The 13,065-nt window shown below is 45.1% G+C and overlaps 1 protein-coding gene across 1 annotated transcript in view; it reads left to right on the plus strand.

Annotated features, from left to right (window-relative positions):
• Nucleotides 1–8,050: 8,050 nt before the first annotated feature.
• The window catches only part of PPARGC1A (PPARG coactivator 1 alpha), a 371,225-nt gene continuing 366,210 nt past the window's right edge, over nucleotides 8,051–13,065 (plus strand). The window contains exon 1 of the mRNA XM_086747406.1: nucleotides 8,051–8,357. Within this exon, the coding sequence (XP_086603532.1) occupies nucleotides 8,271–8,357 (87 nt within the window). The 5' untranslated portion in view covers nucleotides 8,051–8,270. The remainder of the gene's footprint in view (nucleotides 8,358–13,065) is intronic.

The following is a 13,065-nucleotide window of genomic DNA, read 5'->3' on the forward strand; positions in this document are numbered from 1 at the left end:
AACAATAAACACTTAAAGCATCAAGCACTTAGTGGGCTCCACAGAGTGGAGGGCTGCTGGTGGACCTATTTCCAGGCTGCTTTGCCTGCTTAAATATTCAGCCGTGTAGTGAAACCACTTCTGCTTACATTAGTAACCAGTTTCATCCTCAAAAATACCAACCTTTTCAGCTTTATGAAGATGCTAGCGTTTACTATCAAAATTCATGTGTGATTTTAAGAGTTACAAACTAGACTCAGCCTTTCAAAACCTTCGAACAGTATCTTTGAGGTTGTTTCATTTTGCATGTTGAATAACAAGTAACTGATAAGACTTTTGCTGTGACAGGGATAGTGTCGTTCTTTTAAAAAATGTAATGCACTGTAAGCCTGAAAGGCTTACACTTTGGAGAGCAGCAGAAGGTTAAAAGCAGTGCGATTCACAAAATGTTTCTGTGAGCACCTGGCTGTCCAAGAGGATATTGACAGCTTGGTTCTAATGAGTTACTGGGTTACACAATGTAATGGAAGTAAACTGAAATTACTGCTACTTTTACATACTTGAAAAAAAATGATTAAGAGCAGAAATCAAAGATAGGAATTGGCAAGAATTTAAAATTTCAGTTTTAATGACCAAAATAGTATGTACTTTGTTGTTCAAACACTATTCAATGTCTCCTCTCTGCGTTCTCCAGCATTGTCAAATACGAGGTTAAGCGGTGATGTGGTGGTAGGGGTATGATTTTTCTGCAACCTAGAGAAATCCTGTTTGTTTCTGGAGGAGAATTGTGGAAGGAAAAGTGAACAGGAAAATATTCAATTATATTAAATGGTAATGGCCTACTTGATGATCTCCTTCATAATAGTATTCGTTCTTTACACAATAATTGGCTGCAACGGATATTATTTTTGCAAGTAAAGCTTAAGAATTCAAGCGTTTGTAGTCTACTGGCTTGATATGAAACTAATGTTTAGATCTCTCATTAGGTACAGTGAGCTTTCAGAAATTAATTTGCTTTTTTTAGCAGTCTCTTGATCAAACTAATCTGATTATAAAAACAACTTTATCAATGCTGGGCTGTCTAGACTCAGAACAGAACTTCCTAAATTAGCAACAAAGTCAGCAGCAAATCTCTGTTCTTACTACTTCCAAAACTTTGACATTAAAAAAAGTAAAAATTTGCAGAGACATTCTAATTGCTTTTCATTGCCTTCACTTTAACCTGCTTTAAGCAAAACAATTATTCTTTCCCTTGATTTTGGGTGATATGCAATGGAAAGGACACGTGCTTACAAGCTGCAATTCCGCGTCTGGTACAAACGCCTGCCTAGGTTTTCTCCTAGTGAGGTTTGTTTTCATTAATTGGATCAAATAGGATGATGTCACTGAAGAAATCCAAAGTTAATGGTCTGTCAAATCCCTTTGAAATATCTATCAATTATTTCTGAGGGTTTGCTGCCTCTTTGTGGTATTTCTTGTGTAAAAATGGAATTCTGTATCGATCAAAGCTTTTCTTGGGATTGTGCAGAAGAAGTTAAATGCAATTTCCCTGAGTTCTACAGTGTGTGACTGGGAGCCTTTCTTCCTCCCTCCTCCACGATACTCCCCACACGATACAGCATACAGGGCCAAAGGAGTAGCCAAATATTTTGGAATGTCTGTAATATACTTTGTGAAGATGAGGTGTTACTGCTTTATCAATAAGCTTTGAATAACGTGCTGAACAGTGAAGCCTCTTACCTTTTTCATTATCTGAGCAATAAGAAGAGATCTCGTCATACCTTTCAGTACGTTCATTCTTAGATGTCTTTACCGTGATCGATAAAATGGTGGTGAGTCTGCTCCATTGATATCGCTCAGTATTTTGCTAATGATCTGAGCATACCCAGAAGCAGGCAGAATAGCTGTAGGGCTTTTCTCAGATGTAAAGACACTTACACTAGAGGCAGAGACTCATGACAGGCCAACTATCTTGATTCCTGCTAATTTGGGTTATTCTAGCATTTTTTTCCCCCCTTTGATTAGTTACTTCATATAGTTACCCCTTAAGTATAATCACAGAAATCACAGAAACATAATCACAGAAATGTTATTTTTGGGAAATTATAATCTGATAGGGCTTTAGTGATTTATTTACATTGTTAATTGGTGGTGAGACTATAAAAGTTACGAACTACCTCGTAAGTTCATGCCTGCCTGCATTTGAATGGCAGTTATTCACTGGTTGTTATTTATAATTTTGGGGGTATTGAACTGATGGAGATTACTCATGTTGAAAAGCTGCTGGAGGGCCTGAACTAGGAATTAAATTATCATAGTGGCTTCATTTTGTTAGCAGTCTCATTGAAAATATCTTGCTTGCAGGACAATCAAACTCATCAGTGTTCTGCTCTTCCACTTCAGCAGACAAAGTTTTAATCAGTGGCACACTTGATCTTGCAGAATTCAAGGAAAATAATTTCCTGCATTTTTGAGATGAGCAAAAATTCATGTAATCTAGCTTTTACACTCCTGGAACTTTTTTTTTTCTTTCTTTTTGAATAATCAGCTTTACTTCATTCAGTTGCCTATTTCACATAACTTCAATTATCAAGATTACCCAGTGCATAAATGGGATTAGCTCATGGATGAAGAGCAAGCAACTGAATCTCAACTCGGGCAAGGCAAATAATAGACCGATGGTGAGACCAAAACATTTTGAAAAAATGTACTGTTTTCTCTGAAGTTGTATATTTGCAATTGGTCTTTGCGTTTAGATTGCTTTAGAGAACCTTGATATTCATTTCTGATGGTCTCACTTAGCAGCATTTACAAAAAAAATTACTTGTTTACTGTCCTTTTTTCTTGGACCTGCCATCCTATTCCAGTGGTCACTCATCTAGCTGCAATTAGCTTTTTATCTTTTGGATGAAGAACAACAGTGTACGCAATCTTCACCATCTAGCCAACTTACAAAAATGAGTTGTATTCCAGGACTTGTTTTTTACTTCAAGACTCCTAACAGCCTGGACTCTGCTCTGGGATGAAGACCACGAGTGCCAAAGCCAGTGCCAGTTACCTTTGGCGTCACTGAACTTTCTGAAATAAGGGTAAAACTTGTCTGTGCAGTAACCATAAGTACAAGATGGTATGACAAATGTCAATAGTAACTAATAACTACCTAGAACCTCACTACCTCTGCTTTAATTGCAATGCCCATTTCTTCTGTCACCACATACAGCAGAGACTCCAACAGAATACTGCTGCCCTTTTGCTGAGAGGAAGCATGAGCAGGTGTTAGTAACCTACTTTAGTATTCAGATATTAGTGACAGATACAATCATAACTAGAATATTGGACATAACAGAACTTTAGAAAAGCTGGCTCTGATAGATTCCTATGCCACCACCATTCTGTGGATTTAAAGTATCCATTTTCTGTATTTTGATCAACATCCAGTTTTCTGAATGCAATTTTCTTTCTCCAGACCCTTGTATTTTTTGAATGGTGGCATGTAATTGAAGTTTAGGAGTGTTATTCTGGGTTACTTTAGAAAAGCTGTATTTTGATTAATCTTGATCAGTTATGCTAATACTAGAAAATTTGCGCATTTAGCTCTTGTGGTTGAGGCTGAGGAATCCAATATTCAGGAAACTTCAGGTCTCTCAGGTAGCTTGGACCTGGGCTGTCTAGCCATGTGAAGGTGAAAAAACCCATCTGGATTTTACCTTGAACACAGTGAGAAGCCAAAGAAAAAAAGCAGAACACTGCAATCGTGTTTTAAAGGTGACCGTGGCTGCTGTGTTCTCGTCCACTGGTGGTTTCATTCTCAGTTATGCCTAAATCTTACATTTTTGTATTAGAGACACGAGTTATCTTGAAAGCTAAATAGAAGCCTAAATACTCTGGAATCTCCACTTATTTCTGCTCTAAGTAGGTTTCTGCTCCTCTGGGGCTAATTGCTTTTATAAACATTGTCTAACAATGTTCCTTGACTTTTCCAAGGGTCTGGTACTTAAACTGTTGATCTCCTGAAATATTAAAAGCATGTAATACCTAGCTCCAGAGGTGTTCATAAAGCAAAATGAAATCATTTCATAGAAAGTGCTAAGGAAGCTTTAAAGTATTAGCCTAATAGAAAACCTATCAGTGGACTTTTAAAGCTTTTCCTCTTCAATTTTTATGGACTGTCTTAATTGACTTTAAAAGGCTTTTATGCACTTATGAATAGGCTAAGTAGAAATAGTCTTTTCACTTGCAAATAAGATACAGGGACAGCTTCTAACTTTATTTTAGAATATCTGATATTACAGAGTTTTGCTCTGTGAGAAAGGACTTTCAACTAATGAAGTCTAGTAAAGTCAGGAATAAAAAAAGTTACATCTGTCTGCTAATGCTGAAAACTTAGGGAAAAAAGAAAGTGACAGCGGCGACTAAAAGAATAGTACCCATAAAACATTTGGAGGTATTTATGCTCACAAGCTTTAAAAATAGTGGAGATCACAGCACTCGGTTTAAACACTACACTGGTTATTGGGGGGACACTAAACGGCCTAAACAAAATTTACAGCCATGGAGTATCACTTTGTGTTGTAGAATCTTAATAGAGGCTACAGCTGAGTTGAATCCTGATCCCCTTGGGACTGTTATGATACAAACTTGTCTACTTACATGGAACATACAAGTTGAAGATTAATGGGTTTTTTTCTGTCTGAAATTCTCCATACACTTCTCAAACCAAAGACCTCTAGAAGCTTTGCTTTTCAGGGAATTTCTCAAGAGATCACTCTGCATAAAGAAAAGAAAGATGTGTTCATGAGGCGCTGGCTTTTGCTTGGAGCAATGGGGTACGTTTACTCTTTGAGAGGTCTCTCCCAAAACCTGGCATTTGGTGATACCAGATTTGTTACTGGCCCAAACAGCAGTCCCTAGCCTTACTCTTGTTTCTGTGCACCAGCCTCAGGGGAAAGAGGATGCGCTGCCTGTGAGAAGACAGGACCAGCCTCAGTTTGAAAGCTTCACCCCGATTCACCTTATTCCCACACCAGACACGCTTTGTAGGTAAAAAAAACTCAAACCCACCCAGCCACACAAAAGAAAGTTTCTAGTTCATTTAATAGACTTTCAAATTCTTTAAGCTGAAAACATGAAAGCAAAGGGCAAACCAAATTAAATTCTGGACTGTTATTTAACAAGATGCCTTTCTACCTGCTTTGCTATCCTTTGTTTACCTCGTACTCTGGCACATCCTAACCGCACGGTATTATGCTGTCTGTGTCTCTGAAGAGATTAGAGTAATTTTCTCTGCTCCACCTGCACCAGGCCTCTTTCAGCACAGATGGAGTATTAATGGTTACCCTGAGTTTACTTTTGTTATTCAAACGTTTCCTGGATTCTGCTGTTTCCTCCACCTCTCTCATCAATCCATTTGTTACAAGTTCCTTACAAGAGTTTATTTTATCTTCACTTTATTCCTTCCTGCCCACAGGACTGAATACACCTTAGCATCTATTCTATGGAGCTGTTAGCACACTGGGATATTAGACAACGGTCATTTGTGGATTTTATTTTGTTTGGTTACACATTTCTAGTAATAGAAGTAACATACAAAGTTTTTTGCTTCATCACCAACACCACAGTAGCAATGATGTTAGCGTGCTAAGTCATGCGGTAGACAAATAGATTATTAGCCATTTCAGTAATGGCTGGTTGACTGAAAACATCTACAAATGGTCTGGAGGAGCAAAACATGATGCTATAAATACGTTTTCAGATCTCGTTTTGCTGCTAGCAGAAGTGTGCTCTGCAGAGGCCTCGAACAGGTTCTGAGGAGTTCGCAGCTATAAGAAAAGACTACAGCTGGATCTCCATTAGTAACTGATCACCGTGCAATTAAGCTTAACCTCCTACCAGTTATGGTCCCCCAGGGGCAGCTCTCTGAACTCCAAATGAAAAGATTTTGAGCTAGAGCAGGATGAGGAACAATGTTTGAAGGGAAAAAAGACAAGAAAAAACCCAGACATTTAAGAACCCATAATCTGTTCTGAGACTTTTAAAGAACATTCCATTGGAGGGACAGATAGTACTCCATCGCTGGAGGAGAGGAAGTAGGGGAAATGCCACCTACTGATATGTATAAATATATTGGGTATTAGGGGAGGAAAAAAAAAAGGAAAATAAAAGAAAAACAAGAGTCTAAAAAGTAGAATTTTCAGATCAAAATGTAGAAAGTTTGGTTCAAACCATAGAATTTTATAGTACAAACTTCACCTAAACAGCATAAATAGCTCAGAGGTCAGGCTATGCTGGAGACTGAATATGAAGATGAAACATGCAATGTCACGTTGCTTAAAATTTTAGAAGTGAGATGCTTTGAACACCGACCCCTCAGAGGCAAGGGAAGAAAACAATTCAGTAAGGATGGTGAAATGGAAAGGAACTTATGCCTTAATTGTTGCTGTCTGAAGAGCTGAAATAAATTCTTAAACCACATGAAGTTTTGTGGGCCACTGATGAGCAGCCTTGACAGGCTGAAGCCTCTGAAGGAAAATACTGAAGCAATTTGAGAAACAAATCATTGTGGACATAGTGAAGACTTGTTTCTGATGTAGTTTCCATATTCTGTTACTGAGAACCTTCCTGCTGTATTTTTACCTGATTTAGGGCAGCATGAAAGGCTCTGTGACCTCATATGGAACAGAGCTGCCTGTCAGCAAAGATCCTTGGGATGAATTCAGGTATTACTGGCTAGCCTTCATTCAGTCAACTCATAAGAAAAAGCTCACTTTCTACCACACTCAGGTGTGTTTCATGTTGTTCCACGCTCATGCCACTTTTGGAGACTGAAGAAAAGATTTCCTCAACAAACAGAATGGTCAAAGGATTCCATAGGTATTACAAAGTGGTGGTTTCTTCCTTAAAATACCAGGTGAGGGGGAGCAAGGAGCTTCAGCGGGCCTTTGATCAGTTACGGGCAGAAAACTCTCTCCAGTCTGTCCCGTTGATGGCTGTGGGCTGTTAGGACTGTGCTGGGTGCTGCTCAACAAACCACTGGCCCTCCCTATGATGATTTGGGAGCAAAAATAATGTTTTTGTTAACTGAAAAACATACAATATATATGAAATAGAACAATTATTCTGAAAAAAAAATTACCACCTCCATTATTTACCTTCCATTTGTAATTATCAGGGTTCTGTGACATCAGTGTTAGCTGAAAACCTTCCCCTTGTCAGAGGAGCGTGCTTGAGGCACCGGGTGCGCCATCGGGGGAAGGAATGCTCCAGGAGCACGGCCAACGCAATCCAGTCTGTTTCCGCTAACTGCCTGGCAAGCACCTTGAAATCGTTACACTCGGTGTGACTTCACCGTGCCCGATGAACAGTGCGGGACGGCTCGGGGGCTGCTGGTGTTACTCGTCCTCACGGAGCGGGAGGGCTCCCGCCGACCCGGGGGGGCTCTGCAGGGCGGCCTTGTCGGCCGCGGCTGCGACCGGACGCACCGGCAGCGGCGGGAGGGAGCTCACGCTGCCGGTGCCACTGCTACGGTCACTGACACACTTAAAAAAAAAAAAAATTATTCCGTTTTACTCCCGCTCCTTGAAAACGGGGTGCTGAGGAAAATTGTACCGGACGAGTCGCTGCCGGCTCTGCGGCGAAGTTTCCCGCCGCCGGGCAGGTCACGCTCGGGCACGCGCACCCCCTACCAACCCGCGCTCGCGTGCCCGGAGAGCGAGCTGCAACTTTCCAGGGGCGGGGCGGGGCGGGGCAGGCCGGGAGGGCGGGCCCGCCCGCGGCGGCGCTGCCCCGGCGCGGCGGGGGAGGACGCGCGTCGCCACTTGCCCGCTCCTTCCCCCGCCCTCGCCGCGGTGCAGTGGCGGGTCCTGCAGGCGCCCCCTTGTTTCCCTGCGCAGGCTGCGCTGCCGAGGGGGGACGGGGGTGGGGTGGGTGGGGATGGAGAGGTGGCCTGGCGCTGCTGATTCAGTGCCGGGGTCTGTAGCACAGCCTGTCCCCGGCGGCGGCGGCGGCGGCGGAGTGAGCGCGCGCACGTGACGCCGGCCCCGGCCCCTCGGTGCCGCCACAAACAGCCGCGCACACACGCGCACCGCTCCCCTCGCCTCCCGCCAGCCTTCTCCTCGCCGCCGCTCGCTCCCTCTCTTACGCACCGCGCAAGGCGCCGCCAGGGCGAAGCTGTCGGCGCGCTCCGCGGCGGCAGCACCACCGGCAGCAGCGGCGGCAGCAGCAGCAATCGCGCAAGAGGCAAGAGTTTGCGAAGGCTCCTGCGTGCCTTCCCGAAGAGGTTTTGCGCCCAGAGGATGGCTGGCTGCGGGCTGTCAGAAGACGCTTGTTTCTCCTCCTTCTTTTACAACTACACCTCCTCCTGGGAAACCTCCTACAACCAGGTAAGAGGTGACCGGCGCTGCCAGGCGCTGCTGCGCCCGCCGGGCTCCCCCGGGGGAGGCGAAGGTAGTGCCTGCGTGTGCAGAAAGGGGCTGGAAGTGTTTCTGTTCAGCGTGTGTGCGGGGTGTGTGTGTGGGGGGGAGGAATCAGCCGAGGAAAGAAATGAGAGAAATGAGCCCTTTTTTTTTCCGTCTGCCTTCCAGCCCCCCTTCCCTCCGCCTCCGCCCCTCCCGTGGGGAAGAGGAGCGGGAGGAGAGCTGAAGCGCGGGAGCCGTGGCGTGCGGAGGGCTGCACCTTACCGGGAGCAACTCGGGGCACAACAAGGCAACTCGAGCGAAGCGTCCCCCAGCCTCCCTCCCTCCCCGGCTGCGCTCGCCGCCCTCCTCCGCGCGTTCAGGGCCCCGCCGAGGGCGGCCGGGGGAGTTTGCCGGGCGGGGGGAGTAGGCGTGCGAGAGGGGCCCCCCTTCCCCGTACCCCTCTCCCGCAGAAATGGCTGCGTATGCGTTAACCTCGTAGTTTCGGATCTTGCCTAGGTGGAATTAGTTCGGGTTACCCGTCTCTCCCGATCCAGCACCCCTCACTCGCCGTGCTTAACTTTGATGACTGTGCAATGCGGAGCGCGCCGCCAGAGAGTGCCCGCCGGCCCGCCCGGTGGCGGGGGCCGCGGGGGGCGGCTGGCGAGGGAGAGCGGGGAGAAACCAGAAATCGCGCCTCGGAGGTAGCGAGCTATTCTGGGAGCCTCCAAAACGTCTTTAATTAAATAACTGTTGTAGTCTGCTGCCCCCGCTGCTTGTTTGGTGAAAGTCTACAGGCAACTGTCATTTATAAACTACATCGGTGCGTGTCTGAGTGCGTGCCTGTGGAAGGGGGCTTCGGGTGCTGGCGTGACAGGAAAAGTTGGGCAGCGGGTGGAGGCGGGCTGCGGAGCGGGTGAAGGGCACCCTGAGCCGGGAAGGCTGCCCGCGGCCCCGGTGGGGGAGGGGTGTGTGTGTGTGTGTATGGTGGGGGGTCGCCTCCCCGCTCCCTCCCGCCGGGGGGGCAGAGCCCGCTGAGCTCATGGAAAACGCACAGCCCCGCTGCCCAGGAAGCTGAAATCCCCGAACGATAGGAGTGGGCAGTTTAAGGTTACACCTCACAGCCAGGGATGGAGAAGCCGCGCGCTCCGCCCGGCCTCCGGGAGTTGATAGCGGCGAGGAGCGGGGCCCCTCCTCCGGCAGCAGCCGAGGAGTTCGGGGGCCGCGCTGTCGCGGTGGGGCCCTGGAGCCCTGTCAGACCGGGCCGTCCCTCGAAGCAGCCACATAAAATACTGATCCCCGGTGTCCCGGCTGCGAGCGGACCCTGGCCGGGCCCATCTCGTGCTGGTTGAAGCCGCCTGCCGAGTTTGCCGCCCCAGCCTGGGGCGAGCGTTCTTCGCAGAGAGCGAGTCAGACGCTGAGGGGAGGGGGGTTTCGTGCGGGGAACAGGCACACACAGGCACGCAGCGAACACAGTGCCGCCGCCGAGCCGCCGTCTCCCGGCGGTGCCGGGGCCCCACGGGCTCGATGAAGCCGTCAGGTGCCGCCGGTGTGGCCCCGCGCCTGGCGGGGCGGGAGGGCGGCAGGTGCGCGGGGCTGGCGGCCGTTGGCGGGTCCGTAACGGCCGCCGCCGGCTCCTGGCTGACGGGGCCGGGCGCGGAGGAGGGAAAGGAGGGCTGCCCCAATTCTCGGTCCTGGCCCTCAGCAGCACGGCGGGCCCGGCTGCCTGGGGCGTCTAGCGGCGTAAGTTCGCTCAGCGCTTGCCGGCGGCGGCGGCTCGGGGCGGCCGGTGCTGCCGTGCCCGTGCTGGTGCGTGGTTCTCTGCACGCACGGGTGCCGGTGTGGCCGTGAGAGCGGGGAGCGTCCGTTATTACCCTGCTACACACCGGTCCGCGCAAATCACGGGGGTTTAAGAAGGGCTTACGCCTGGTGTAAAAGGCAGGCAGTGATGCGAAGACTCCTTTGAAACCATCAGAGGAAGAAAACGGTTAGGAACACAGACAATAAAATCGGGTTTAAACCAGTTCCTTTATCTAAAGTTAGTTTCGTTCCGTAGCGAAACAGTTGGGTGAAGGAATGGCGTTGTGAAATGGTAGGTTCCCTCACAGTGCTTTTCAGGAGAGCAAGCCCGTATCACAATGGAAGAATTCCTGCCAAATACGGAGTTTGTCTCTTCAAAATACCAATGTTGGACTGTATCTAAGCGAAAACGAGGGAGATAATTTGGGATGCAGAAGGTCTATTTATAGAAGGGCTATATAAACTGTAGGATAAATACACAAAGTTGAATTAAATATGCATGATTAGGAAAGGAGTTTAGAAGGAGAAGGTGTAATCATTATATAGCGTTACAACGGGAACAGATGAGCTTGCAAGACTTCCCAGGGTGAAGATGAGAAGAATTTTTAAGACACACGTTCTTTCTGGTGCTCAAGGCTCCTTTCTATTTTCATCTTTTACGTATTAACGTTAGCATTTACATCAGTCAAATTCACCAGCTGAGGATTAGCAGTAGATGTTAGTCTGAATATGAAATCAAAATGAATATGGGATTTTGCTGCAAATAGATATTTCTTACAAGTTTTAACACTTAAAAAGGCAGGGTTGGCTTAAATTTTACAGTCAGCCATATTTGTGTTTGTTTATTGCAGCCAAAAAAAAAAAAAGCTTGCAAACCATTTCTTCTTGCTAAATATAGCAACCTAGCTGGAATGGAATTTGTTTTGTGTACTCTGTTATAAAGGAAACAGCAAACAAAAACTTTAAAACAAAGTGCTGAGATGAGAAGATGGGTTGACTACTGGAAAAATGGTTTTTTATTCCTAGATCAATATGATGCACTCTCAACATCTAGTACAAGGTAAAAGGATCCCTTGTATCATATCAATAGCAATTCAGCCGTAGCTTAGTAAAACAATCTTTTCCTGGCATCTAAAGACTTTAATGAGAGTATAAGTAATCAAAATTAGACTTAATAATGGAACCAGTCATGTTAAAGAGAACAGTCATTTCTGCTAGAGGCATAGCATACTGTCTGACAGTTTTGGAAGTAGAGATAGGACGTTTATAATTCAGGAAGGTTGAGAGATGTGTTTCAACTTTTACATTTTTGGTGCATTATTGCAGTCCGTTTTAAAGCACAAGGTTATATGTGTGATTTGTTAGTAAAATTCTTGGAGGGAACTTTTTCCATTGCATATTAAATTCCAAAGTGCATCACAGAAGAGCTTGTATTGGAGAAATTATGTCTAGTAACTTTATGAAGTATATTTTCAATCAATTTCTGAGACAGTCTTCCAGAAGGTAAGGCTCTATAATAGTTATAAATAAGGCTTCACATTACTAAGGAGAACTCCAAAAGTATTGACTATTCTCCTGAAGTTTGCTGTGTTTTTTTTACAGTTCTTTTAGTGTAGGGCCTTAACCATTGTGCTAAATTCTAGACTAGACAAACTTGTAGACTTAAATCCTGAGAACTATGGATTGTGGTTGCATAAACATACCTGCGTTGTCTTGCCAGCATGTGTAAACCTGAGGTGAAGGAATATCCAGCAGATGTCCTGTTGATTCATTCTGTCATCTGCATTTTTAGAGTGTCAATAAACGTTCTACTTTTAGTTCTTTATTTTGTGAATATGTGCTTGCCAGAAACTTCCCGAGTGTGTCTTCTGGTTTACAAAAATTCTCTTTACATCTTTTTCTTAATTAGTAGTCGTGACGAATGAATAGCTATTTCCAAGTACTGCAAAGGGGGTATTCAGCCTTGCAAGAGCAGTGATATTCTTGGGCATAACTTGTCCACGCTGAACTGGCAGCATTATTTGTATTAATTATTTTTCACTCTCTGGTCCAAAACCATGTACGTTGTTGTGTTACTAATCTGTATGGTTGGGAAGTGCTTGAAAATAATTTGAAATGTAGTTCATGAATGAAATCCTATGACTAAGACATAAATCTGGATACTTATTTTAATTTGACCTCAAGAAAAGCCATGCAGTGTTTAAGTGAAATAAGAGTATGCTGCCTGGTTGCTGCCATTATTTCAGAGATTTTTCTCTGCAGCACTGAGCTGAGGGTTTGTTACCTGGCACGGTTTCTTTGTCCTGTGTTTTCAAATGTGCCAGTAGTTTATACAGCGTACTTTCACAGAATGTATTCTGTGGATATAAGTAAGTCAGTGAAAGATTAAGCTAACAGCCAGCATTGTGGCTTAGCTCTTTATTTTTATGTATGCAGGGGAAAAAAGTACCCCAGTGCAGTCAGAGCTTTCTGCCAGAATTTTTGGGGTGCGAGACTGAATGTAGTATATTGCTTTTACCCATTTTCTTCTTTTACTGGGCTGAATGTAGTATATTGCTTTTATGCATTTTCTTCCTTTAACTAGAGTAAGTCCAATGACCGCTTCTGTTTTGGTCTACAGCCAGTGAGACTTTGACTTATTTTTGTTTCCATGGTTTCTGGATTTTTATTCTTTAATTGTAGTTTTTATTTGAATAGTAGAATTCAAAGTCTATGCAGGTTTGGAAATATGTTAGATGACTTTGTGTTAATGCACTGCACATGTATAGCATATACTAAGTATGTATATGTATGAGGATGTTGAATGAGAGATACTGTGTCAATCTCTGCACAAGATTGGACAGTTCTTTTTATGATTTTTGTAGACCTTTTTCTTTAGTGGAAAAAGGCTCAGTCA

The sequence above is a fragment of the Chlamydotis macqueenii genome, chromosome 4 (genome assembly GCF_036417535.1).
Source record: "Chlamydotis macqueenii isolate bChlMac1 chromosome 4, bChlMac1.mat, whole genome shotgun sequence".
Lineage (NCBI taxonomy): Eukaryota > Metazoa > Chordata > Aves > Otidiformes > Otididae > Chlamydotis > Chlamydotis macqueenii.